The 27950-nt window shown below is 37.6% G+C and overlaps 3 protein-coding genes across 5 annotated transcripts; 1 reads left to right on the plus strand and 2 right to left on the minus strand.

The window, feature by feature from the left end:
- Positions 1 to 175: 175 nt before the first annotated feature.
- LOC127934193 (serine/threonine-protein kinase ULK3-like) lies at positions 176 to 11097 on the plus strand. Of its 3 annotated transcripts, none has more exons than XM_052531417.1 (16): positions 176 to 258; positions 1057 to 1197; positions 2158 to 2278; positions 2363 to 2458; positions 2687 to 2830; positions 3013 to 3095; positions 3839 to 3994; positions 4997 to 5102; positions 5185 to 5225; positions 5346 to 5448; positions 5516 to 5580; positions 5665 to 5743; positions 7393 to 7433; positions 8800 to 8847; positions 8914 to 8977; positions 10575 to 11097. In XM_052531417.1, the coding sequence occupies exons 2-16, from the start codon at positions 1120 to 1122 to the stop codon at positions 10589 to 10591; spliced, it is 1242 nt and encodes a 413-aa protein (XP_052387377.1). In that variant the 5' UTR covers positions 176 to 258; positions 1057 to 1119; the 3' UTR covers positions 10592 to 11097. The 3 variants fall into 3 exon arrangements, 2 of the variants coding, with proteins under 2 accessions (XP_052387377.1, XP_052387376.1); XM_052531416.1 differs by lacking the exon at positions 176 to 258 and adding an exon at positions 316 to 890; XR_008147717.1 differs by lacking the exons at positions 176 to 258; positions 5516 to 5580; positions 10575 to 11097 and adding an exon at positions 312 to 890 and having other exon boundaries at positions 5628 to 5743; positions 8914 to 8974.
- A 1196-nt stretch (positions 11098 to 12293) lies between these two features.
- On the minus strand, positions 12294 to 14313 carry LOC127934194 (growth arrest-specific protein 1). The gene has a single exon (XM_052531418.1). It carries the CDS (start codon positions 13972 to 13974, stop codon positions 13225 to 13227), a length of 750 nt encoding a protein of 249 aa, XP_052387378.1. The 5' UTR covers positions 13975 to 14313; the 3' UTR covers positions 12294 to 13224.
- Positions 14314 to 15661: 1348 nt separating this feature from the next.
- LOC127934196 (complexin-3-like) lies at positions 15662 to 21993 on the minus strand. The gene is made up of 3 exons (XM_052531419.1): positions 21615 to 21993; positions 18380 to 18467; positions 15662 to 17444 (listed from the first exon to the last, which is right to left on the minus strand). The coding sequence occupies exons 1-3, from the start codon at positions 21740 to 21742 to the stop codon at positions 17220 to 17222; spliced, it is 441 nt and encodes a 146-aa protein (XP_052387379.1). The 5' UTR covers positions 21743 to 21993; the 3' UTR covers positions 15662 to 17219.
- Between the last annotated feature and the right edge of the window lie 5957 nt (positions 21994 to 27950).

The raw sequence follows: 27950 nt of genomic DNA on the forward strand, positions 1-27950 counted from the left end.
CATTCATCACATCATTTATCCATCTTTCATTCATATTTCATCCGACCAATCAGAGGCAACGCCCCGCCCATTTTCACACCCAGCGTTGATGCTGCTGTCCGTTCTACGCGTTCTATTCTAATAATATGACGTCACATGACGCTATTTTTAACAACAGCGTGACACATGAGATCAGAAAACACTTCTGACATTTCTTTTCTGTGAAAAATATATCATTGCTCTTTTTGTTGTTTTTGATTGCTTCCACTGTCTTCATCTGTAAGTCGCTTTGGATAAAAGCGTCTGCTAAATGAATAAATGTAAATGTAAATATAAAAAGATAACACAGCACCGCAGAAGGCTATATATAACAGTCTAATCTTGTCAACACTGAGCAACAAAAGCTGTCAAACGTTTACAGACAGTCGTTTACTCGAGCATAGGCTTCAGTAATTCATTTTATTTTGTGTACACGTGCAGGAACAAATCTAATATCGCGCTTATTAACTAATTTTGTCCCCAATCCGGCCGAGTGACGTGCGCGTTCTAGATTCCGCTGCGTGACCGCGGCGATGACGTCAGTTCGCGGAAGTAAACAGACCGCAGCGCTTCGCATATAAACACGTTTATGAAGTGTATAAGATTATATGATCATGAAGTAAGTAGTATACGAGTATCATCGATACAGTAAACAGCCCGTGGTTGAACTGTACGCTTGAATGACCCTGATCCGGGCAGGAGAAAGCGCCGTGCTCGTGATTATGCTGTAAATATTATTGATTATTGGTTGATTGATTGATGTTCGGGTCGGAATGGCTGCGGGTTTCGCTCCCCCGAAGCTCAAAGACTTTATTCTCACCGAGAAACTGGGAAGCGGCACATATGCGACAGTTTATAAAGCTTGCAGAAAGGCGAGTAAATATTCATCTCTGATTATTGATTATTTACTTTCTTGATCGTGTAATACTTTACTGTTTAAATCGACTGGTTGTGTGTTATTTATTCTTCCACTGGTTGGTGGTTAGAGATGATTGACAGGTTGATTGACAGGTTGATTGACAGGTTGGTTGGTTTCAGACGGACAGCAGGGAGGCGGTGGCTGTGAAGGTGGTCAGTAAGAAAACTCTGAATAAAAGCTCAATGGAGAACCTGCTGACAGAGATTGAGATCCTGAAAACAGTCCGGCATCCTCACATAGTGCAGCTCAAAGACTTCCAGGTACAAGATTCCCATCTTACATCAACAATTTACTTCTAAACTGTAGTATATTCAGATAGTTTTGCATGTGTGGGATGAGGGGGTTGACTCAAATATTAAAAGAGGTGTAAGAAGCCCTCTGGATAAAGTTTTACAGACCGTATAAATGACTTGTTTATAATTCGTATTCATTGTTACAAATATTTAAAAGTATTATTGATGTAAAATACTAAATCAGCTGTTCTATTTAACTAAGTAAATAATTAAATAAACAATGACAGACAAGGTTAAAATATTCTATGACTTATTTAAAAGCATATGAATATTTACATATTTAATTGCCCATATTTTAATTGTAGATATGTCATAATAGCAACACTTTGAATGCAAATGTAATGATTTCACTCAGTAATCCTGTAGATTTTATCTGAAGCAAAGTTGTCTGAAATGTACATCTAATTTATGGAAATATTAAATAATAACACAGTTAATTCTAAGTATTCTTTTTAAATATTACAACACTAGTAACATTCTAATTCTGCTGGCCCAAAGGCCCAATTAAATTTTTTTTTTTTACTTCCAAATTTACTTCTTATTTATGGAAATATTAAAAGAACAAAACCGTTAATTACGGTAAAAATTAAAACACTAGTAACATGCTAATTCTGCTGGTCCATCTTACCCCAAGGGCCTTTATCTTTTTATTAAAAAACTAAAATTTTTACTCCACAAGTCCAAAAACTCTAATGTGTCCACACATCCCTCATTCGCAAATATTCACTAAAAACTTTCAGGTTAAGCTTTATACCGAATATCATACGTCACTGTTTTCCAGAGAAACACAATTAGATCAATTAAACTTAAATCTGTTTTAACTGAATAAATCAGATAAAAATGACAATTAATGATTTTGTGCCATTTATGGTAAAGACAGAATGAAGCAGTGTGGCTCATCTTACACTGTGTGTGTGTGTGTGTCAGTGGGACAGTGAGAACATCTATCTGATTCTGGAGTGGTGTTCAGGAGGAGATCTGTCACGGTTTATACGCAGCTGCCGGATTCTTCCCGAGAGAGTCGCTCGTCACTGCCTACAGCAGATCGGTACAAACACACACACGGACACACACACACACACACACACACACCTCACAGGATCTATAATGATGTAATGTGTGTGTGTTTTAGCATGTGCTCTTCAGTTTCTCCACGAGAGGAACATCTCTCACCTGGACCTGAAACCACAGAACATCCTTCTGAGTGGAAACACGCTGAAGCTGTCAGGTGCAGCTGATCTGACCAATCACAGCGCAGCTCGCTCAGCACTATACTATAACAGATGATGATATAGTCACAGTATACTAAAGCAACATATTTATAGTGACTTCAGTTATTAAACAGTTACATTTATGATGTTTTCTAGAGGCTCACAGGGGTGTTTTGTTCACACGTCTGACGTGATTTTACTTCTCAGCTTCTCATAATGAGGTGTATAACGGGGTGTGTGTGTAGATTTTGGTTTTGCGCAGTACATGAGTCCGTGGGACGAGCAGCAGGCTCTGAGAGGATCTCCGCTCTACATGGCTCCAGAGATGGTCTGCAGACGCCATTATGACGCTCGAGTGGATCTGTGGTCCGTCGGGGTCATTTTATACGGTGAGACACACAAATAACACTAGACTTAAAGAGAGAATTCATCTTTTACTCACCCTTTTGTTGATATAAACCTGTGTTCCTTCTGTCCAAAACTACTATTTTTGTCCACATAATGAAAGTCAGTACGGTCCAGTGTTGTGTTAACTTCAACATTCCTCAAAATATCTTCTTTTTGAGGGCAGAAGCTTTATTTGGACGAGCGCCCTTCGCCTCTCGCTCTTTTGCTGAACTAGAAGAGAAGATCCGCAGTGAGAAACCCATCGAGGTGAGGATTAATGTCCGACTCACTTCTGTTCACATGCTACTGTCATAGGACAAAAAACATTAGATGTTACAAAAACAAATGTTTTGTTAAAAGGAATAGTTCAGCCAAAAATGAATAAGTGCTCACCATCCCAGATCATGTTTGTTAGAGTTTGTTTCTTCATCAGGTTTGTAGAAATGTAGCACTGCATCAGTGTCTCTGCAGTGAATGGGTGCCGTCAGAACGAGAGTCTGATAAAAACATCCCAATAATCCACAGCACTCCAGTCCATCAGTGAACATCTGGAGAAGACAAAACCTGAAACACATCCAGCATTAAGATGATTTTAACTCAAACACATAGAGTCTATAATCCAGAATAACACTTCCTCCAGTGAAAAAGTGTTCTGGTCTGAATCAGGAGAGAAATCTGCACAGATCAAGCAGCGTTTAAACAGATCTAAACTGGATTCTGATGTGAGAGACAACAGCAGATGCACTTTTTCACTGGAGGAAGTGTTATTCTGGATTATAGACTCTATGTGTTTGAGTTAAAATCATCTTAATGCTGGATGTGTTTCAGGTTTTGTCTTCTCCAGATGTTCACTGATGGACTGGAGTGCTGTGGATTATTGGGATGTTTTTATCAGACTCTCATTCTGACGGCACCCATTCACTGCAGAGACACTGAGTCAGTATACGCCTCGTGGTCTCTGCTCCACTAGATGGTGTGCTGGTCTCACACATTGCTCTCTGTGTGTTTAGCTGCCGTCGGGAGCGAGAGTTTCTCGTGACTGTCGAGATCTGCTGCTGCGGCTGCTGGAGCGAGACCCGGACAGCCGCATCACGTTTGACGAGTTCTTCCTGCATCCGTTCGTGGATCTGGAGCACATGCCCAGCGCCGAGAGCCTCGGGAAGGCCGTGAGTGTGACAGATGATCTCACACTAACACGCTCACATCTTTATTTTAGTCCTGAAGTGACAAAACCACCGCTCCTCGACTCTAGTGTCAGAAACTTCATCAAGTGTGTCCCACAGAAAAACACAAACACTCGATCAGAGCAGAGTTAGATCACACGAGTCTGTACGTCTGATTTAAAGCTTGTTTCTGCCATTGATTTCTTAATTCACTTAGATTCTGATTCATGAGCTCTTGATTCAATTCAGTTTTATTTATTTATTTTTCAGTATGCCACATCAGCATCAAAGTAATTGTATACTATAATTTAATATAGTTTAGTTTTTTTGAACAAAGTAATTTATTTAAACAACTCAAATAATTACAAAATGTAAATAAAAAAATAAAAATAAAAAATTTAATTGATATTTATATTCATATTCAAGGACTGTTTTTCAGAAGGCTTATTATTTTATTTTATTTTTTTAGTAAAAACGTTTCCTAGTATCATTTAAAGCAGAGCACTCTTAATAAAATATGTATTTAATTCAGATTTTAATTCTGATTTAAATGTCTGTAGTCATTTGCATTGCATTTTTTTCTTTTTGAATGCAACAGTTCAAGGATCCAGTTAAAAAGAATGATATGTTGCATTGTTAAAATCACAACAAATTAAAAAATGAGTGCACTTTTCTCTAAATGCATGTGTAATTATGACAAAAATCAGATATACACTACAAAAATGATTGTTTTCCAATAGTAAAAATATCTAAAACTACTTCAATCAAAATGCATTTACTTGAGAAGCAAAACTGCTGAAGATATTACGTCTTGTTTTTGTAAAGCATAAGGTTAAAAACTAGAAAATGATCTATATTTATAACTAAATTCAAAAGAATAATTCTGGTTTTAAGCTTAAACTCACTTCCTTTTGATAAGTAAATGTACTTTAAGAGTGTTTGTACTGGAAAACAAGACACGGATCCTAAGTAAGAAAGTCATGTTTTGCTGTGTTTGTCTTCTAGAAAGCGCTGGTGATGCAGGCGGTGCAGAAGGACCAGGATGGAGAGCGTTCGGCTGCGTTATCTCTCTACTGTAGTGCACTCGAACACTTCGTTCCTGCCATTCACTGTAAGACACGAGCATCTCCGTCTCTCTGTGTTACACCAGTCCACAGAGCTCGCTCTCATCATCTCTGTCTCTGCTCTTTCAGATGAGACGGACAGACAGAGGAAGGAAGCCCTGAGACAAAAGGTGAATTCAATAATTTACTTCGTTCCAAAGTCTGTGGGAGCTGGGGCTCTAAAATGTAAAGTTAGTTCATAACACTGATCCAGTTATTAACAGTGTGACTCTTCATGTGTCCTCTCTCAGGTGAATCAGTATGTTTCTCGTGCCGAGGAGCTCAAAGCGCTGGTCAGATCGGACAACAAGATCAGTTTTGAGGAGGCGAGATCAACCAGGAACATATTAATAGGTAAGCATCGCTGACTTCTAATATCTATCTCCTGTTTTGACATTCAAGTCTTTTGTTTTTTTTAAAGAAATGTCTAGAGATCAGCCGCGTTTACTGGCTGCCCTGGAAGTGGCGTCCACTGCTGTTGCCCAGGTAACTGTTATGATATCTCATTTGCATATGCGTCATGTGAGCTGCAGTGTTGCATGATGGGAGATGGAGTCCTGATGTGTGCAGGAGGAGAGTGGAGCGGAGGACTACGACACGCTTGATCTGTACCAGCAGAGTCTGGGCGAGCTGCTGCTGGCGCTAGCAGGTAAACGATCATTTGTGTTATCTGTTATTATTATTATTTATAAAACACAGGTGTCCGTTTTATTATGAAGGCTAGCAACCACCAAGTAGCAGCTTAAAATACCATAGCAACCATCAAGCAACAGCCTGGCAACCATCAGAATACCCTAGTAACTGCTTAGCAACAGGTGTAAACACTCAGAGCTCTCAGACAACCAGCTAGTGAGAGCCTAGCAACATCCCGAATACCCAAGCAACTGCTAAGTAACAACACAGAATACCATAGCAACCACCTAGCAACAACCAAGCAGCCACCTACTAATAACCCAGAACAACATATCAACCATCAAGCAATAGCTTAGCAACCATAATAATACCCTAGCAACCACTTAGCAATGTATGGAAACACTCAGAACACCCTAGCAACCACCTAGTAACAACACAGAATAAAACAGCAAACACCTAGCAACAGCCTAGCAACAATCAGAACACCCTAGAAACTGCCTAGCAACCATCAGAATACAAAAACAAGATAGTGAACATCCTAAAAGCCACCTAGCAACAAACAGAATTCTCTAGAAACTGCTTAGCAACAGGTGTAAACACTTAAAGCACTAAAGCAACCACCTAGTGAGAGCCTAGCAACCATCCAGAACATTTTTGCAACCACCTAGTAACAACAGAGAATAAAATAGCAACAGTCTAGCAACCATCAGAATATCCTAGCAACTGCTTAGCAACGGTTGTAAACACTCAGAACACCCTAGAAACCACCAAGCATCCTCACAATCAACCAGAATACCACAGAAACCACTGAGCAACAGCCTAGCGACATCCCAAATACCATAGCAACCTTTTGGCAACATGTGGAAACACTTAGAATACCATAGCAACCACACACTGGTGAGTGAGTGTTGGACGAACATCACTGACACTTTTTCCTGAAAATTAAAAAAGTTTCTTCGTAATCTGGTGATTGTTAGAGGAGGAGGGACGTCAGGCGTCCAGATGTGATGCGAGCGGTTGCCAGGTCAGCGTGTGTGGTACGATCATCTGGATCTCATCTTCATTCTCAGAGTTATTAAATACTGAACCAAATGAAGACCGTTATCTCTCAAACTCCTCGAGAGCTCCCAGATCTCTGCTCACTGCAGGTTTTGTTTGGCCGCTACGCACCCGATGTTGATCTGTTAGGCTGCTAATGTCAGCGCTAGCCTGATGAAAACAGCTAAGGGCTCAGTGTGCAGGACTAGTTCCTCCAGATCACGAAATATTCAACTGTTGTGCCGTTATTTTATCGATAAAGAAACAGACAAAAAGAATCCCCATATTTACACTGAAGAAGAGATTTTATGTAATACTTTCATTGCTCTTCCAACTACACGACAGTTTGCTAAAACCCACACAAAAAAACATAAAAGCATAGAATCATGTTAAATCCCAATCAGAAAACCTTGAATAAACTACATAATGTGCTAAAACCCTCAGAACACCAGAGTAACCACATAGCAGCGTGCTGAAAACTGCTAGTTACTCGCTGGAGGATTAAAAAAAGAAGTCAGTATTGTGTGTGCGTGTGTGTGTGTGTGTGTGTGTGTGTGTGTGTGTGTGTGTGTGTGAAGCCGTCCGCAATGGTGTGTGTTGTTATGAGCTGATATGTGTCTCCTGCAGCTGAATCTCAGGGCCGGCGCAGAGAGCTGCTCCACAGAGAGGTGAGAGATCACTGTTTATGTGATTGTGACGTCTGAATGAAACGTCACATGACTCATGCATCACACGCAATCTGCACAAACATCACATTCCAAGCTTGGAATCAGAGCTGATGTCTTTTTTTTCATGCTAATTATGCTAGAAACATGCTAGAAACATGTTAACCATGCTAGAAACATGTTAGAAAAATGCTAGTCATGCTAAAACATGCTAGCTACATGTTAATCATGGGATAGCCTTAGAGTTAGAACTGGCAACATGCTAATCAACATAAAATCCTAACAGCATTCTAATCATGTTAATAACATAATAAACGTGTTAGGAATATGTTAACAACATACAAGAAACTTGTAATCGTGCTAGAAACATGCTAATCATGTTCAAACATATTAACAACATGTTGATCAGTCTAGAACTGTTATCAACATGTTAATCGTGCTAAGAATATTGCTAGCAACATACTAACAACATGTTAATAATGCTAGATACATGTTAGTCATGCTAACAACACGCTAATCATGCTAAAATGCTAACAACATGATAATCATTCTAGAAACAGGCTAACAACATGTTAAGCGTGCTAGAAACATGTTTGCAACGTAATCAATGCTAATGAAATAGTAGTCATGCTAAAAAATGCTAACAACATTAATTCATGCTAGCAAATTGCTATCTACATCTATGTAATCTATCTAAACTTTCAAACTTCAAGCTTTTACAGCTGCTTCACACTTGACTCATCTTTCTGCTTTGCAATGTGTGTTCTGTGTCAGAATGTCTATTTTTGTTTTTTTCTGTGTGACTCCGCCCACTGCCAGTTTACCCAATAGGATTTCATCAAAATAACTCTGTGAGCAGAGGAATATTGAAGTGCAAATAAATAAACATACAGTGTATGACTCACCAGCAAAAATGACTTTAGCATGAAGTACTGAAATAACTAAAACAAATAATAATAAAATATATATATTTAATTTTTACATTTTTAATTCACATTTAAAAAAAATACACAAATCACTAAAACTTTGACTGAAATTAAAAAGAAAATGCAAAATGTGAAACTAAAATCTAATTAGAAATATTAATATAAACTCTAAAAGTAAATCGATATTAAAATTAACTTCTTCAACACTGACCTTATTACGACAGGCCTGATGTAAACTCTGCTCACTGTTGTTTTAATGATCTTTAATGATCAGATATTCTCAAAACCTGCTCCTCGCTCACGTTTATGAATCTGAATCCGATTGATTGATGGTGTTGTCATGTGAACTGTGTGTGTGCTTGCAGCGAGATATAGCTGTTTCATCAGTCCAATGTGATATAAAGGGAACATCGGTTCATTTATCTCCTGATTTTCTCTTGCAGATTAAAAGTCTGATGAGTCGAGCTGAATACCTCAAAGAGCAGATCAAGGTAATCGCTGTCGTATCTCTCGCTCCGCTCGTTTAGTGAAGCATCGTCTAAAGCTTGTGTTTGCAGATGCGGGAAACTCGGATGGACGAATCGCTGAAGAAAGATGCTGCTGCTGAATCAGTGAGATCCTGTAAGTACAGATCATATTCATACAGAGAATAATGTGCTTCACTAACTTCCTGTTTCGATAGGAAATAAATCATCCCTAGGAAAGGAAATATGCTCATCTAAACCTTTTAACAGGCTCCTTTAAGTTACAATTCAAATTTTAAAGTGAATAGATATAATAAATAGATTTAAATGAAAATATATATTTTAAAAAAATCTAATAATTGTAATGTTTTGGGCGTGAACTGTTGCTTTAACATGAAGGACTGAAAAAACAAAAACTAATACTGAAAAATTAATAAGAACAATTCAAATTAAAAATAAATAGATAAAATAAATTATTTAAATGAAAAGGAAATTTTTTTTTTATATTTTTGGGGGGGTGAACTGTTGCTTTTACATGAAGTATTAAAATAACTAAAACTATTACTGAAAACAAAATTAAGTGATAATTAAAAATAAAAAAAAATAAACAGATAAAATAAATACGTTTAAAATCATAAATAAGGAAAAATACATTAAATATAAGTAATGATAAAAAATTATGTTTTTTGTAAATTATGTGGTAACACTTTACAATAAGGTTTTATTTGTTAACTATATTAACATTGAGCAATACATTTTCAACAGTATTTATTAATATTCATTAACATCATTTAATAAAAACGTGACTGTTCATAGTTAGTTTATGTTAACTCAGGTCTATTAAACAATATTAATAGATACAACTTTTGATTTTAATCATGTATCAGTAAATGTTAGAATCAACATTAACTAAGATTAGAAACACACTTAGAAAATATATTTTTTTATGTTAACATTAACAAAAAGAACATTAATGTAAAGTGTTACCAAGTTTAAAAAATTAAAATATTTTAACACATCTAAAGATTTTTTTTTTTTCCTTGGATCCCTGATAAGAAATAATTATTCAACCTGAGCAAAATGCAGAATCATTATGTGTGAAATATGTTTTTACCCTCACTGGGTCGGGTTATGTGTAACTTGACCTCTCACTCACTCACTCTCTCACTCTCTCACTCACACTCTCACTCACTCTCACTTACACTTTCTCACTCTCAATCGCTCACACTCTCTCACTTTCTCTCTCTCACTCTCCCACTCTCCCACTCTCTCACTCACTCACTCTCACTCCTCAAACTCTCTCAATCACTCACTCTCACTCTCTTACTCACACTCTTACTCACACTCTCTCACACTCTCTCACTCCTCAAACTCTCTCAATCACTCACTCTCACTCTCTTACTCACACTCACTCTCTCACTCACTCTCACTCCTCAAACTCTCTCAATCACTCACTCTCACTCTCTTACTCACACTCTCACTCACTCTCACTCCTCAAACTCTCTCAATCACTCACTCTCACTCTCTTACTCACACTCACTCTCTCACTCACTCTCACTCCTCAAACTCTCTCAATCACTCACTCTCACTCTCTTACTCACACTCACTCTCTCACTCACTCTCACTCCTCAAACTCTCTCAATCACTCACTCTCACACTCTTACTCACACTCTCTCTCTCACACTCACTCACTCTCACTCTCTCTCTCACACTCACTTACCCACTCTCTCTCTCTCTCTCTCTCTCTCTCTCAGCTTGTTGTTTACAGTGAGCTGTGGGTTCTCGCCATGGTAACAGATGCAGTGTGTCACACAGCTGGAGAAATTCACAGCGTCTGATTGGCTCCTGGCAGACAGTTTTCATCTGAGAAAAAGACTTTCACACCTGAAGGCAAAGAGCTCTGACTGTAAAATCACTCCTCTCCATTTAAAGACACACACACACACACACTGACCGCAGCTCTACCGCAGATCCAGCAGCAAGCTTTCTGTGTGTTTACTCTGGACTCACACACTTCACACACACTTACAAAGGGAGAGTTTAGAACACTGTGTGTGTGTTCAACAAGCTCTGATTCCTCCTGATTGTGGGGTTATTTATTCACTGTCTGATCTGAATGAAAGCATCTTCTGTATTTCTCCCTCTCTGAGAGAATGTTTTCTTGCATTATAAATTTCTGTTGGCCATAAATTCTCATTTCCTCTGTGCATTCCTCCGGTAATATAATTCCTCCCCTGCATTCCTCTTTCCTCTCTGGAATAAATCACTCTGCAGAAACCGGCCTCATATTCACAGCAACAAAACACAACTGTAACACTTTACTGTAGTCAACAATGACTAACAGCATTTACTAACGCATTATTGAAATCAAAAGTTGTAAAATAAGCTTAGGTCACACTATTAACTATGATTTTTGCGTCAATAAACTGCTAATTTGCTATTTATTAATAGTTAGTAAGGTAGAAGTTAATGATTAAGGATCTAAAATATGCACATGCAAAATAAGGCATTAATACGTGCAGTTAATCGTGAGAATTATAAATAATAATAAAAAAATCTTAACTTTGAATTTATTTTTCGGACCCCATTTCCAGATTTTTTCCTACAAGATTTAATAAGTAGTTTTGTTTCTCAAGTAAATGCATCTTGATTTAAAAATATTTATATATTTGTCATGCAAAACAGAAAAATACGGAGGATGAGAGGACAGGTACAGATCACACACACACACACACACACACACACACACACAGCTGTGTGTTCTGCCATCTCCGTCCTGGATCTCTCTCTACCACTCGAGCTCAGAGAAGTCATGCCAGCTCTACATCAGATGAACTGAGGAAGGATTGTGAGTGTAAGGAGGGACGGTAATCCTTCAGAAACACACACACACACACACACACTCAAGGTCCCCTCACATTGACGTGTATGTGGTGAATAAAACACAGTGCTGGCTCTACAATCAGGTCACAGATAAATGAGGAGATGTCCCCGTCTCCCCTGCTGTTGTTTATTCTGATCTAGTTCCCGGTCATTCGGTGGGGTTCAGCAGGAGGAAAGAGGGGCTTTAGTGTCCAGTAAGTCGGGATCCTGCTCGTTGTTTTCACAGAGAGAGCCTCGGGCATGTGTTGTACATCTCTCCACAGACGCTTCGAATTAAAGCACACGGAATCAAGCGTGCAGCGTTTAAACAGGGAGCAAGCTGAATCTGAAGCAACAGAATGCAGTGTTTGCCAAATATCTGAACTTTTCTGGAGAAAAAAAAAAACATACACTTACACTTTAACACATATTCACACAGAAAACATGTTTTAAGTCATAATAATATTGCACAATCTTACATTTCTTACCTGTATTTTTTTTATCAAATGCATTTATCAGTCAAACCCTCTTTCGAAACTGTGTTCATTGGATTTGGGAATTAAAATCCCATGCTTTTGCATTTATAAATGAACTTAAGACAAGTGTTCATCTTACATTTCAGCATAACTTTTATTTTCTTAATTATTCCAAAAGGTATAAATAAATTATTTTCTGTACAAAACGTATGCAACTTCAAGACACTTTGGGAAGTTGAACCAGAAACATACTCTCTACAAAAGCAGCTATTATAAACGTAACAGTTCAGTGCCTTTAACTAACAGGCTCTGAAAGATTCTCCTCAAATGCCATGACAGTGATTGACCAGACAGAGAAAACTGACCACAAATAATTCATTATATGCCCCAAAAAAAGAAAGAAAAAGGTTGGAAACAAACCTTTAGGTATAACGCTTATAAAGGTATTCATAGTAATGCATTATATCTTTTAATAATTAATTGTGGCCAAAGATAAAATGCATCAAAATATTTGAAAATCTGTCATGCGTTTTAATGCATTGTATATTTTTAACAGTGTAACAATTTATTTTGATGCATTATAACGGTGGTTACAATTATTCATAAGATCATATAATGCATTATATTACAAGGCATAATTAATGCATTGAAACTACATTAATAACGCATAATATTAAAAGGCTATAAAAGTGAAACCGAAAGGTGTTAAACCATTGGAAATTGTTTCAAGCTGCAATAAAATCCAAACAGTCGTCAGGCACTTGGAGATGATTTCCAGAGCGCATGAACACGAGATGCATGCTGTTAAACTCATATCCAAGACCTGGGAGTTCAGAGGAAGAGGTCAAACGAATAAAACTGAAGCGTGAGAGAGAAAGACAGCGTTTAACAGCTTCTCAAGGGCCTCTTCACATTAATGAAGCACTTGATCCCCAAACCGGCTCATTCGTGCGCACGCGCACTGCGCACATATTTGAGGACGCGAGTACAATGAGAGCTGAAACAATACAGAGTCTGAAATCATAACAGCTGATGACGAGCACTTAACATTCATCAGTCACACACTTTAAAGTGTGAAAGCCAGAGTGAACGCAATGCACAGCAGAACTAAGTGTTGAGAACGAGTTAAAGGACTCGAACCCGACATCACCGCATCAGCATCAGTCGGTCTCGCCTCGTCATCCTCGTCCTCGTACGCATCGTCTGTGCCATCGTGGTCCACGGAGACGCTGTTGTCTTGTGTCGAACACAGTTTGACCATATTCTGTTTGACCACCTCACAGAACGGCCTCTCGAGCCCGTCACACACGCACTGATTGAGCAGCACACCACTGGGCTTCAACAGCAGCTCCTCGATGGTGGATCTGCACCGAGACGAACACTTCCTCCCGTTAAACAGCTGTCCGCAGTGGGACAGATACGCGGTGAGGGATGATTGACAGCTGGGCTCGTCTTCACACCGCTGGCGCGCTTCGGTGCATCCCATCCCCTCGGCGTCACCCGGATGTGTGCGCGGCAGACACGGCTCCACGGCGCGCTTGGCCCGCACACACTCGGGGTCGGTCCCGCAGTCACAGGTCTCTAGTAACGGGCCGTGTGTGGTCTGGTTGAGGCGGATGAGCGCGCTGATGCAGTGGCTTGGACACTGGCGTCTGCTTCCTCGGATGATCCCATCGCACGCCGTCAGATACTGGTTATATGCGAGCTCACAATCACGCTCTTCATGACATCGCATCAGCGCGTGCCAGCAAACCATCTGCGCCTCCAGCATCATCACAAACGAGAGGAACGCGACGGGAACGATGCTGCTCTCCATATTGCATGCGAACTCAGATTAGGTGCATGCTTGCATCAGTCTCGTGCACTTCAGCTGGAATGCGACGTGAAAGCACACCATGGTTTGTCTGCGTTTACTCCACAAAGAAGCTGAAAGTTTAGATGTTCTCCACGTGATCAGTTCAATCTGCTGCTCTCCGGTTGCACATTGGTTTACGTGAAAGAATCCTCCTGTTTTTAGGGTTTGCGTGTTGTCTGGAGAGTGTTTTCTGCTCTCGGAGTCCTGTTGCATGCTGCATGTCTTTGTCCCTCCGGCTCTTTCACGCTCGAGACCCCTCCTCCTCCAAAACTCCCTCCGATCCCCTCTTCATTACGCGTTCTGTTGTTCTATTGGACGCGAACGGGGGATTGCACGGTAACGTGTTTTTTGGCAAAGCTCACCTCTTGTACAGGATAAATAAAATGTTTATGAATTTCATGAAGCCGGCGAGCTGTGTGGTCTCTGCATTAGATTCCAGAGAGAGAGAGAGAGAGAGAGAGAGAGAGAGAGAGATGCATTCCTCTAGTAGAAGCTCAACATCTTCTTCAATTTAAAGCGCAGAAAAACAAATCTGTTTCTCTTTAGCGCGCGCCCAAGAACAAGCCCCTGTATAAACCCTGGCTCGACCCCCGTCGCTCGCAGCCTCCTTTGGGGTGTTTTAATCGCGCCCTGATGGAAAGAAAAGAGCCACAAAAGTGTTTTCTGGCCCGTTTCACCCTCTTTGTGTCCGACTGGCCATGCAGCAGCCCGGAGGACCATCAATAGAGAGACTTTCCACAACAATATATTCTACTGCCCTGTCCTTTCAGCGATCTCTGCTATTCAGATGGAAACAGCTCTGATTGGGAAAACTATGCAAAATGCACAGAGGAGACATGTGTGGGAAAGACCGGGGCTAGTTGTCACACAAAGCGCCCAGCAGCAAAAGCTTGTACTCTAAAATAAATGCGTTGTTTTAACCCAACTTTGGATGTGGACTAACCCAACATTGTGAATGCATTTTAAATGACACTTTAAACACAAAAGTTAGGCTAGTTCACATTTGACCCAAAGTTGGGCTGAAACCACAAAGTATTTTTTTTAGTGTACATTGATTTTTACAAAAAGTATTTAAATTTATGTCTAAAAATTATTAATATTAAAATATTTGTGTATAAATAGATTTCAGAATCAGAGAGGCTGAATTTGAGTAGTTGACATGACATACTGCATCTAAAATGGTTTTAAAAACATCTTTTTCTAATTGTTGCATGAATGCTATGCATGCATTTTAATTTAGAGAATACATGGTAATTAAATTGTCATAATGCATACCTGATAAAATCTAGAACAGATAAAAAGTGATTAATAAAAAAAAACCTTAAGACACCACAGGTGAATAGAGAAAAAAAAAGAAATTGAGAAAATTAGCTTTTTAACTGTAATTGTTTTGTAGCTGAAATCTACAGACACAAATAGATAACGTGTATTTTGTAGGTTTTCTTTCTACAAGTCTGAAACAACGTGTTAGGAAAAGACAAATAACTAAAAAAAAAAATCATCAATGCATGAGAAAATGCATTTATATAAACTCAGTGTTTGTTTGCAAAATGCTTATTTGTTATTTCATCTATTGACTCGTGTCCAGTGTCTCCATCTAGCGGTCGGACACGGTACTGCGGATTAAATTACGTCACAGGCATCACCATCTTTGTACAAATATATTTATTACAGTTTCAACAGTCAAAAATCAGCAAGGTCTGGAAATTACAGAAGAATAATTACATAAATGCATTACATTGGTAATTACGTTACTTATGCAGTCCAGAGCAGAAACAGCTATCAAAGGCATAAGTAAAACAAACGACAAAATACTTTCTTGCCATTAATAAAGAAATAAATATCTAGAGGGATAAATAAGATTAACAGGAATTCCAGTACAAGCCTTCACATTAATTGGCTACCAGCTCTGTCCTGTAGATCAGAGATGGAAATATTGCTTTGTTTACAGCTTATATAAAAAACAAACAAATAATCCCTGCATGTCTTCACTCGAGCAGACACAGAATCAGAATAAAACCCTTCCTCCAGACGCTCACCTCAAACCATTATTACGAGTCTCCAAAAGAGGGAACAACCAGAAAGAAAAGGGTCGACATCTGCATCACGACGACACCAAACCACCTGCACAAAACAGCACCACTCAATGAAAGGTCAAAGGTCAAGGGTCAATGTGAAGGTGTGTGTGGATGTTAAAGGGAATCTGGGTTCTACCTCCATTCCTGCTTCAATAAGCCCTTCGAGACTATCGCTGTAATGAACACCTTCAGACATATGTGATGCAAACCTCCAGAAACAACGTCACATTTCACCCCAAAGTCAAATAACAAAGAAATTATTCTTGCAGAATGGACGGGAAGGCTATTTTAGGACCATTAAAGCGATAGTTCACCTCAAAAAAAATAAAACGGTGTCATTATTCACTCAATATCAGGAATATTGAAAAGCAAAAAGTTGCTGGCAGCCATTGCCTTCCATTGAGTGAGAAAAAATACTGTGGAAGTCAATGGGTACCGGGAACTGTTTGCTTTTCAATATTCTTCACAATTTGTTTGGAGCAACACAAGGGTGAATAAATGACAGAATTATCATTTTAAGGCTGAACTATACCTTTAAGATTAATAATTTGTGCAAAATAGAATTTTTTCATGGTGAAATGTGACCCGAGGATGTTTTTGTGAGGTTCTCGTATATCTGATGAAACACACGTGACATTTAAACTACTAAAACAACATCAGCATCATAAAACAAACAATGCCTTACACGTCACACCGGATATATGCATGTGTGTGTGTGTGTGTGTGTGTGTGTGAGAGAGAGAGAGAGAGAGAGTGTGTGTGTGTGTGTGTGAGAGAGAGAGAGAGAGAGAGAGAGTGTGTGTGTGTGAGAGAGAGAGAGAGAGAGAGAGAGAGTGTGTGTGTGTGTGTGAAAGAGAAAGAGAGAGAGAGAGTGTGTGTGTGTGTGTGTGTGTGTGAGAGCGAGTGAGTAAGTGTGTGTGTGTGTGTGTGTGTGTGTGAGAGAGAGAGAGAGAGAGTGTGTGTGTGTGAGAGAGAGAGAGAGAGAGAGAGAGAGAGTGTGTGTGTGTGTGTGAAAGAGAAAGAGAGAGTGTGTGTGTGTGTGAGAGCGAGTGAGTAAGTGTGTGTGTGTGTGTGTGTGTGTGCATCAGTGTGTGTGTGTGTGTGTCCAGGTGTGAGGATGCAGTGAGATCACATGACGCAGCACTTCTCCGCGGAGCTCTTCAGGTCCTCCAGTGTGGCCTGAGCTTTGTCCTTCAGGTGACCCATGTCCACGTTCTGGATGTTGGTCAGGTGACCCAGAACGGACTGCTTCTGTTCCTCCTCCTGGTTGTCTTCAGCGATCATCTTGGCCAGTTCTGTGGGGAGCTCGACGTCGTCCGCTGCCGCCTGGATCTGAGTCTCGTCCAGCTCGTTCTGAGACACAAAACAAGGACATGTGTGTCTTTACATTTACAATCACTCTTGTAATCATCTTGTATTGTGGATGCGATTATTATTTAAATTTAAATCAGCATAAATTCAATTCAGTGCATCAATTACTATGCATAAACATTTCACAATAAAAATATATATTTTTAATTATTTGCATTACATTTTTTCTAATGAGTACTCGAAAATTGGTTATTTATTTATGATTTAAAAAATATTTTAGATCAAAATCAACAGATTAAATACACTACATCAAATGCTACAATTATATAAACATTTTCAAATTTAGATAATATTCAATTCATATCTTTGCATTGATATTTATTTGATGTATTGATGCAATGATAATTAAATTGTATTCTCATCACACTACATCATTTTGGGAAATGGGTTATTAATCATGATAAAAATAATTAATAATACAATATATATTTTTTAATTTAATAAAATTAAAATAATACAGAAAATATTGCCATGATGCATAATAATTTTGCAATTAAAAAATATATTTTTTTTTACAACAATAAAAATGTAAAATAATTCTAATTACAGTAAAGTACACTAATGAGTTTTGTGGAATAGGTCATTAATTATGATAAAAACAAATAATAATTATTTAAATTAAAATCAGCAAATTAAATGACCAACATAAAGTATTACCATGATGTATGATGAGTTATAACTCAATAAAAATCATTACAGAATACTACAAAGTATTGAAAAATGGCTTATTAATTGTGATAAAAAATTATATTACAATGCAAAAATAATAAGAAGTCTTCAGTATCTTAATGCACAATATATTTTCTTTTTAGGGCGGTGAAATGTGACCGTTCCTGTGTGATAGTGCGCTGTAAGTGCACTTCATAAGTTTTAATGATAACCTGATGACAGACACAGAGAGACTGATTAACCTTTACCTTCGGCAACCTGTACTTGTCTCTAAAGTGAGACCTGACTGTCGCCCTCTCCGCCTTCTTCTGGGCAAAACTGGCGTCTCGCTCTTGCCTGAGGAGAAACACACACACACACACACACACACACACACACTCAGTGATGTGATGCACTGGGTTATTCAATGGACTTTGGATCCATTTTTTATCCACCTACATGAGTCTGTCGTGTCAATCTCAAGCTAATAAACAGGTTGGATTATTGTTGGCTGACATGTTTTAGGACTAAATTTAGGACATTTTTGAATAATGATCATATAAAACCATCATAACACTCGACAGAAACGCCTTAAAGGATCTGAAGAAGATTTACGTGTGCACTATTTTTCACTATTTGTCTCGAGGATTAAACTGCTTTGCTCTGAATGCTGCAGAATCTCACGAAATAAATACCTTCGAACAGAGCGTCAAATGGCAAAACACTTCAGACAGAATGCTGGAAATATATACAATTACTGTGCAGTTGTGCATCAAATATGCTAAACTAAATGCAAATAATATAAGTTTTTAGGTGAGAAATATGAGAAACTCATTTCTAAGGTTAATAAAAAATCTGCTAGACAGGTTGAGAACAGCGTTATTTTAATACCAAATATACACTATTATTAGTTTTATTAGTATTATATATATAGTTATATATATTTAGTTGTTTGGTCATGTTTAACAATTTTTGTATAGTTTTTCTTTTACTTATTTTAATTCGCTTATTTTTTTGTTTTTAGTAGTTCAACAAAAAATTCATTTTAAAATTTAGAAATGTTGCCTTGACAGCTAGCTGAAATAAAAACCATATAATTTTTTCAGTAAAAAAAAAAAAACTAAAAAAAAAAAAACTAAAATTGCATAAAAATGACAAATTGATAAAATGTAAATTGAACAAAATAAAAACAGAAAATATAAAAATAAAATGTAAATCAAAAACTAATAATAGTATATTAATGATCATTAAATAACATTTATTATTTTTTATAAACAATAAATATTACTTTTTTTTTTTTTTAATGGTTTTAGTTTAGGCTAACGTCAATAGCCTTCTACAGTACAGGAAACTAGATAGCATCCAATCAAACATTGGAATTAAAGCTTGCAGTTGGTAACTTTTGACGCTCTAGCGGTTAAGAAACAAAACTGCTTGCGTCTTGCGGAAGAACATCGTAGCCGGAACTACTTCTCTCTGTTTATGTCTATGAAGAATCACAAAGGTACTGGGTTACTCCGCCGCGGTACCCCCGAAGCAATCTAAAATAGTCCGAATACAAACACTTATTATAGGTGCACCCTAGTGATTCAGGACAAGCCAAAAACACGGTTTGGAAAATGGATTCATGGTGTACTCGCTTATTATATACATTTTTCTACATTTTGAACACAAACAAAGTTACGGGCTGCAGCTCTGATTGGTTGTTTCTTACCAGGAGCGATGGAGTTTCTGCAAATGGCAATAGGACACTGGGAGGAACCAGAGGAGCTTGATCTTTTCACAAATTATCTGTCTCATATTCTACTGTCAGGAAATAATAACAGGTTTAACAAATATGTAAAAAAATATTTTTTTTTACAAAAGTTCCCTACAGCACCTTTAAATCAACAAATATATATAAAAAAAACACTGGATAAACGGGATCATACAAAAGTTTAAGTTAACCTCACACTGGATTACAGCTGATTGGTTAGGCACTGTTAAAGGTCATGTGAGGTGAAAGGTCAATACAAATCTCCAGGAGAGGTCATGACAGTATAGACACATTAAGGGCTGAAAGTCACACAACCAGCAGTAACCTTCTCTTAATGCTTACTCCAGAGGGATCATCTCTATAAGTGCACTTGAACTTGATATCAATAAGCAGCAAACACCTTTGAGAAGATCATGCTGGTTTTGCTTTTTCGATAAATTAAACACACGACTCCTGTCAAAGTCAGCCGCCTTAAACTAGCTGTTCACGTGGGTGTCTCAACACGTAAAATCTGCTCTCGGAGGACGTGTGTTGGATTACAGCATGTGGATGAGCTCAGAACAGCCATTTGAAGTCTGAGAGATCTGAATTCTCCAAATATGGCAGCTATGCAAACCGCGTCAACACCACCACCTGCTCATGCTTTGGCTGTCTGTCCTTTATGAGCTGATATCTAAAGACAAAGCGTCACAAGGAATCATAATATGATGGTTCTAATGGTCTCGCATTTTGGTTTTTCCCAAAACCTTGTTTTGGGCATGTATCATGATGTTCTTGGAGTACCTTGTAAATACCACAGTACATTTAGAGTAATCATTCATACCATATAATATCAGTCTGGATGTGTACACATGTTATTCTTTGAAGTACCTTACAAATACAGCTACATTAAATTTAAGCCATATAATATCAGTGTACTATGATGCAGTAAGTGTCCATAATCTTTTGTTTTTTGGTTTACATGCTTATTAACAGTTATAATACACTGAAATCTAATAATCTTAGTTGATTGATACCATTTAGAATAAACAAACAAATCAACACTAAAGCAGAATTGACCAGATAAGTATGAAGCAATGCCTAGTTTTCCCCCATATCGTTAGCCATGAATGAAATTGGAGTAAAATACTAATTAAAATCGTTTTACCTGAGGTATACTTAGAGAATGAGTAGATTTAAACGAAGCAAACAGCAGAGAACTGAATATATACTATATGTGTGTATATATATATATCACTACAATGGAAATATGATTTTCGGACATGTATCATGCTATTCTTGAAGTAGCCTAGTAAATACTAATATAATTCCGTAATATAAATGTAATATGATACAGTACGTTTTTATAAGTGTCTGTCATCTTTTGTATTTCTATTTACATGATTAAGAACAGTACTCTCGAATCCAATTATTTTATAAATACCGTTTTAACACATCTACACTAAAGCAGAATTTACTTTGGTCTGAAGCAACTCGTCTGAATCCCGAATAGGTAAAATTCTAATAGTAGCCTATACACACGCAATTCTGTTGGACTCTGAATAATTTGGAGAATTATTAATATCTGACTGAGCAGGAATCACCCTGAGCGAAACGAGCAGCTGCGCGCGAAAATATCCAGCGAGGCGCGAAAAATGCGCGCGCCTCTCAGTCTCCAAACGCGCCTAACGTTCACCTGCCTACAACATCATCACATCTACACATGATTTCGGAGTTGAAAAATCATGAGGGTAAGGAATGTTTCTCACTTTTCCTCCTCCAGCTGTTGTTGGTACTGCTCGAACTCTTCTTGGGTCATTCCTTTAGCCCCAGCGTCGGATTTGTCTCCGTCAGATTTATCTTCCTTCAGACCTATGGCGTGCATTTTGTGACACATCTAAGGCCTTAGCAGGAGAAGGAGAAGGAGCAGTCGACCCTTCCGTCGCCGTCAGTCCGTGTTCATTTTTGAATGGGATTGAATGGGAGGGCAGACGACAGACCCGCGGCGACGTCGCGGCGACGTCACTGTTGGAACCAATCATAGGCGGCGACGTGACGACGGCGTACGTAAGAAATTTAACAAAAATAGTACGTGTTCTCAGTACGTCTGAACCTAGCTACGTTGCCTTAGATGACGCCTGATATATACGCCGTCTCAATATACGCCGCCTCACAAGACGCCTGATATATACGCCGTCTCAATATACGCCGCCTCACAAGACGCCTGATATATACATCGTCTCAGTATACTTCGCTTTACACGAAATGTAAGGTTTGCATTACAGTAGATGCATTTGTAACAGGTTGTTTTTAAGATATTTCCCAAAACGTGGTAACAGTGCATAATAATAACTGCATAAAGTCTATTTTATGTTTGATAAATTATGTTTATCTGTTAAGTTGGTGTTGAAGTGAAGTACAAGCACATTAATGTTCAGTTTGCTTGGATGCTACAAACAGTAGGGAAAAACTGAGAGGAAATGCATGATTTCTGCTTGAATTACATTTCTTTCTTGTTTCCTTGTGATCTTGACATAGAAGAGTGTAATTTTAACATAAATAAAGTTGTATTTATAATAGATATTCATTAGACATTCGATCTTTAACATTAAATGGCATCTAGAACAAAGTCGTTCTAAGCAAACATGCTTAATTTTATTAATTTATCATATTTGGGACGCTAAGGCAGTGATATTAATGTTGTCCACTAGATGACGCCATGGGATTGATTTTAACCCAAATATAAGAAGTTTTTATTCTTATGAATTAAAAAAAAAACGCGAATGATTTACTTAATTTGGATAACTATGGTAAACTGACAGTATAGTTTATAATTACAGTACATAGAATGCTTTGAAATTTATATTTATCATTATTATTTTTAACTTTTATAGACCTCAAGACATAAAACATCTCGATAGGATTAAATAGAAACCCATATTTAATATTTATTTGATTGACAAAACTGCAAACAAAATTTTCAATGTTTTCACTGACTAAATAAACAGTAATCTGTAAATATAAGATAAATGGGACAGAAACACGTTTCACACTGTGTCACTTCAACTTTCCTTTTAATTTCAGTGTTCAATTGTTTGTAAATCGAGGATAATAATTGTTTCTTCTTCAGCTGCCCATCAGTCTGTGGTCATCATTGCCTGAATGTCCTTTTCATGATCGGTCACACATGTTCAATATTCAGACAGATCTGGACTGAACATTCACTCTGTCTACCGTGCTTCTGTAGCACATGCAGAATGAGAGCTGGAATTGTCTTGGTCTAATAACCATGGACTTCTCATGAAAGATGTAATCTTGATGGCAGTATGCATCTCTGTACAATGCCAATATAAAGCCTCCATGTCTGTGTACCCTCACACATTCCAGTTACCCATACCTGATAAACCCCCATCCAATGAGAAATGTTAGCTTTTTGCATCTATCACTGGTAAAAGTCTGGAAGACCCCATTTGTCTTTAATTTTTATATCTCCCTTATCTTACACACTCAGTTCAGTTCACGGAGCTCTCTTTTACCAAGCTAATGAACTGAATCGGGAGTGTTAAATAAGAGAGACATGCAAAATGTGCATAGCAGAGGGTCCACATGACCAGGACTAAGAACCAGGCCTAGGGATAACCAATGAATGGAGTGCACCTGGCATGCAGAATTAGCTCCAACCCTAGTCAAACACACCTGCATTTGCCAAACAATTAATACAATTTTTTAAGCACATCAATATACATAGTAACACAATTTATCTCTGAAGCACAGAACTTAAAAAAAAAAAGAATAGACAAATAGTAGCCTATTATGATATAAAGTAAACTACAATATATAATTAGCAAACACATTCTTGTTATTTTGTAAATGTATGCAGACAGCACAATGGTTCTTAAGAACATTCCTGGAGGACCCCCATCACTGCACAATATGCATGTCTCCTTAATTAAACACACCTGATTCAGGTCACCTGTTCATTAATACAGACTGACTAACTTGAAATGGATGTGTCAGACAAAGGATATTGTAGCCTACTCTGTGTGACAAAATGATGACTCTTACATCCAGGTACGTTTACAATAGGTGTTTTCATAAAGTGGTATTACATTTAAAAATATTTTGATACATTCATTTTTATCAGATAAGCGGATGTGTTCTGACAGAAATATTTTCAAAGTGTAGTTCGCTGGTAAAGTGTTTAACCCTCAATCTTTCCTGGGTGTCAATATGACCCCAATCGACTTTTCATTAGTAAAAAAAAGGGTTCCCTTCATCTCAGAGGAATACAATTTTGTGACTTTTCTTACATTATCTATCTATCTATCTATCTATCTATCTATGTATCTATACATACACAAAAAACTGGCCTTGATTCGGTTGTTCTGAAGGTGTGTAAAAAAAAATAATAAAAAAATTAATCAATCTTGTCTTTGGAAAATGAATGGGAAATTCAACTATTTATTTATTTATTTTTTTTCATCAAAAAACACTTACACACACTCGGACAGAGACACATGTGCACACATGCTCTCTCCCTCTCTCACACTCACTCACTCACACACACACACACACACACACACACAAAGACACTTACACTCACACAGAGACCCAGGCACACTTGCCCTCTCTTCCTCTTTCTCTCACTCACACTTTCTCTACAACCTTCTCTCTCTCTCTCTTACACGCACAGACACTTACACTCACACAGAGACCCACGCACTCTCTCTTGCCCTCTCTCACTCCCTCTCTCTCACTCTCTATCTCTCACACAAACACACACCCACAGAGAGAGAGAGAGAGACCGAGAGACACAGGCACAAATGCTTTCTCTCCCTTTCTAACTCTCACTCACTCAAAAAATGTGTATGGAATAATTATTTTATGTGTTTTACACCATGTATTTCACATATGTTTTGGTAGTTTGTTATTGCTTTTATGTTCAGTGTTCAGAATGTGATTGTAGAAAAAAATATTTGTTGTAGGCCTGTACATTTACACCTGTTTATTTCTGGATATTGCTGTTGCTTATTTACACTTTTTTTACATTTTAAAGTTATTTTTTTTATTGTATTTTGTATACATTTGAATCATTCAAAGGTTCAATAATATGCAAGTACAGTCTGACTCAAAATTTTGTCCTTTAGGTGTGACCTAGGTGGAATTTATGAGCAGTTGGCCTCATCCAGTAAAATGAATGGCTTTCAATTGCCCTTTGCTTGTCAAAACAAGTGTCAAAACACTGGCATTCCTTCATGACCCAGTAAACGGTGTGAAGAGAGTTTTTCCAGAGGCAAATACGTGTGGACTAATTCTGAGGCTCCCAGTACACGCCACGTATGATAGCTTCAGCAGCCACATGATTTTGGGCATTGTACAGTCCCCACATTTTGGTCTAGCCTGAAGTTTTTTTTTATTTTGGTTGTTCATGTTGAAATATTAGGATGTTTTTGATGACAATGCCTTTTATATATATATATATATATATATATATATATATGTTAGGGGTGTAACGATACGCGTATTCGTATTGAACCGTTCGGTACGACGCTTTCGGTTCGGTACGCGGTACGCATTATGTATACCGAACGGTTCGTTGGAGTAATTAATTATATTTGGAAAAAAAAAAAAAAGAGAGAGAAAGAAATATAATGATATGCGTTCAACAAGGTAGCTCAATAACCCAAACAACGTAACAGGCAACGCCCCTGACACCCCCAAAGAAGAAAAAAACACCATCTTATATGTTTATGTTAGGCTACTCAGCAGGCGCTCGCTCACTCAGTACACGCTGAAGGCTCGTTGCAAAATAGCCAATGCGTTTAACAGACTAGAAATGAGAAGATCCTCCAATAACCAACAGGTCTGGTGTTTGGGTGCACTTTGGATTCCCTTTAAGCTATAATGGTGATGGCAAGAGAGTGGTGGATAAATAAACAACGGTATGTCGCATCTGCAACATGACAGGGTACACCAGCGGGATTACAAAAAAAAAAAAAAAAAAAACCAGCGGGAATATCTGGGATATATGCGTCAGTACTATCTGGGAAAAGACGAAAAAAAGGAGAAACATGCACGCAGCAAACTATCCCTGCAGCATTTAGAAACTATAGCTTACAGGGAATCCAACCCAAACACCAGACCTGTTGGTTATTTTAGGATCTTATATTTCTGGTCTGTTAAATGCATTAGACATTTTGCAACGAGCCTTCAGCGCGTGCTGAGTGAGCGAGCGCCTTAGGGGCCGTTCACATATCGTGCCTAAAAACGCATGGAAAACGCTAAGCGCGTCTTTCTCCTGAGGCGTCTGTCTTTGCTAAGCAACAATGACGTGCTCTCTCCATGAGACGCGGAAATTTCAGCGAAGGATAAATGGATTTGCAGCTCTAAAAATCGCTTGCAGTAGCTCTGCTACTGAATTTATTTCAAAATTGCAATCCATATACAACTATGATCAGCTGTTCCTTCATCTTGGCTGAGCTCTCAACGTTGTTACGGGAAAGGATGAAGCTGATTGGTTGGTTCTTGTCACATGACCCGCGGTGCGCTTGCGGCATTCTGAAAAGTTGAGATGTTTTTACATTTTGCTGTATCTAAAACGTATCGAACCGAACCGAACCGTGACATCAGTGTATCGTATCGAACCGAACCGTGAATTTTGTGAACCGTTACACCCCTAATATATGTGTATATAAGGCTTGTTCTGTTTTTATATATATATATACTTGTTCTTTTTTTTTTTTTCTGTTGAATTCGAAATGTTTGACGTTGTCTTTTAAGTCTTCAAATTAAATGTTTGATACCAATCAAAATGTACTCTGAATTTTATTCACATTTTTAGATTAGTATTGTAATAACCCAAAACTTCAAATGCGTTTGTCATTAATGAATTTAAGACACAGAAAACTTCTCACAACATACAATAACACAGCAATGCTGATTTATCATTACTAATTGTACTTTTATTTCTGAAAATGAGCAAGCAGTACAAACAGTGGCTTGAAATAATGTCAATTGCAAAAAGACGGAAAAAAAATGTAACTGGAAAAGTGATGCCATAAAACTGAAAAATTAGTTGTATATTAAATGTTAAATTTTAGTGAAATCATTGTTTATCCTACAGGCCAAAAGTTACATATTTAAGGGACATGCTAAATATTTGCGTCTCCATACATTATTCTAAAAAAAAGTTTGATCAACATGAAGATCCCCATTCCTTTAAGACTTTGAGACTTTAGATTTTTAATTTTAAAAATCCTTTAAGATTTTTTTTTATCCTCCAATGTGTGGATATTTCTTGTCGAAGTGAATTTCTCGCTATATCAGCATAGTTTGTGGCTAAACATTTTGTAAAGCCTGCATTTTTCTGAATTGTACCTATATGTTTCCAATAATATTCATTGTTTCACTGTTATGTGGAACACATCTCTTGCAGCTCAGTCAACAAACTCATCTGCAAAGTTCATCTGTTGACTTAAAATGTTGAAAACATTCATATATATGAAATATATATATATATATATATATATATATATATATATATATATATATATATATATATATATATATATATATATAAAACGCCAACACAAGATTACATCCAATATAGATCTAAATATGCAAACTTGCTCAATCACTTAGGCTGCTGGCGCCCTCTATAGGCATTTACATTACATATTGTACATACGTTTATTGTTTAGATGAACATTCCTTTATGTTTTTTAACAGTGTTCAGTGAAACCATATGATTACTCGCTTTTAATGTTTTATTTAAACCAATTATTGCCTCATCGTTACAGATATTTTAAGTCTACTTTTAAAGATTTACAGTTTAAGCAAATATTTCAAGTCTTTTCTGTATTACAAAAAAAAAAAAAAAATCATCAGTAGATTGCTCATTTAACAAAATAATCGTTAGTGACAGCCCAATTTAAAGTGTTTCAAAATGCACCTGAATTTTTAATACACTTCTTTAACAATTTTATTAAAATACCTTTTCATTACCTTCTATTGACCAAAATTATTTAGCTCAATGGTTGATATGCACATTTTATGGTCGACATGACTCTGAAAACAGGACAAACTGAGAACCGTAACAGAGTGTT

This window comes from Carassius gibelio, chromosome A18 (assembly GCF_023724105.1).
Source record: "Carassius gibelio isolate Cgi1373 ecotype wild population from Czech Republic chromosome A18, carGib1.2-hapl.c, whole genome shotgun sequence".
Taxonomy (NCBI): Eukaryota; Metazoa; Chordata; class Actinopteri; order Cypriniformes; family Cyprinidae; genus Carassius; species Carassius gibelio.

Excerpts from the sequence above, each read along its gene's own strand:
- LOC127934194 (XM_052531418.1), bottom strand. The coding sequence starts at position 13,974 with ATGGAGAGCAGCATCGTTCCCGTCGCGTTCCTCTCGTTTGTGATGATG.
- LOC127934193 (XM_052531416.1), top strand. The coding sequence starts at position 792 with ATGGCTGCGGGTTTCGCTCCCCCGAAGCTCAAAGACTTTATTCTCACC. Across the intron at positions 5,744-7,392 it reads GCTGCTGCTGGCGCTAGCAG|CTGAATCTCAGGGCCGGCGC; the intron begins GTAAACGATCAT and ends TGTCTCCTGCAG. Across the intron at positions 8,848-8,913 it reads ACCTCAAAGAGCAGATCAAG|ATGCGGGAAACTCGGATGGA; the intron begins GTAATCGCTGTC and ends TTGTGTTTGCAG.
- LOC127934196 (XM_052531419.1), bottom strand. The coding sequence starts at position 21,742 with ATGTGTCACAAAATGCACGCCATAGGTCTGAAGGAAGATAAATCTGAC. Across the intron at positions 18,468-21,614 it reads CAACAGCTGGAGGAGGAAAA|GCAAGAGCGAGACGCCAGTT; the intron begins GTGAGAAACATT and ends GTTTCTCCTCAG. Across the intron at positions 17,445-18,379 it reads ACAAGTACAGGTTGCCGAAG|AACGAGCTGGACGAGACTCA; the intron begins GTAAAGGTTAAT and ends TTTGTGTCTCAG.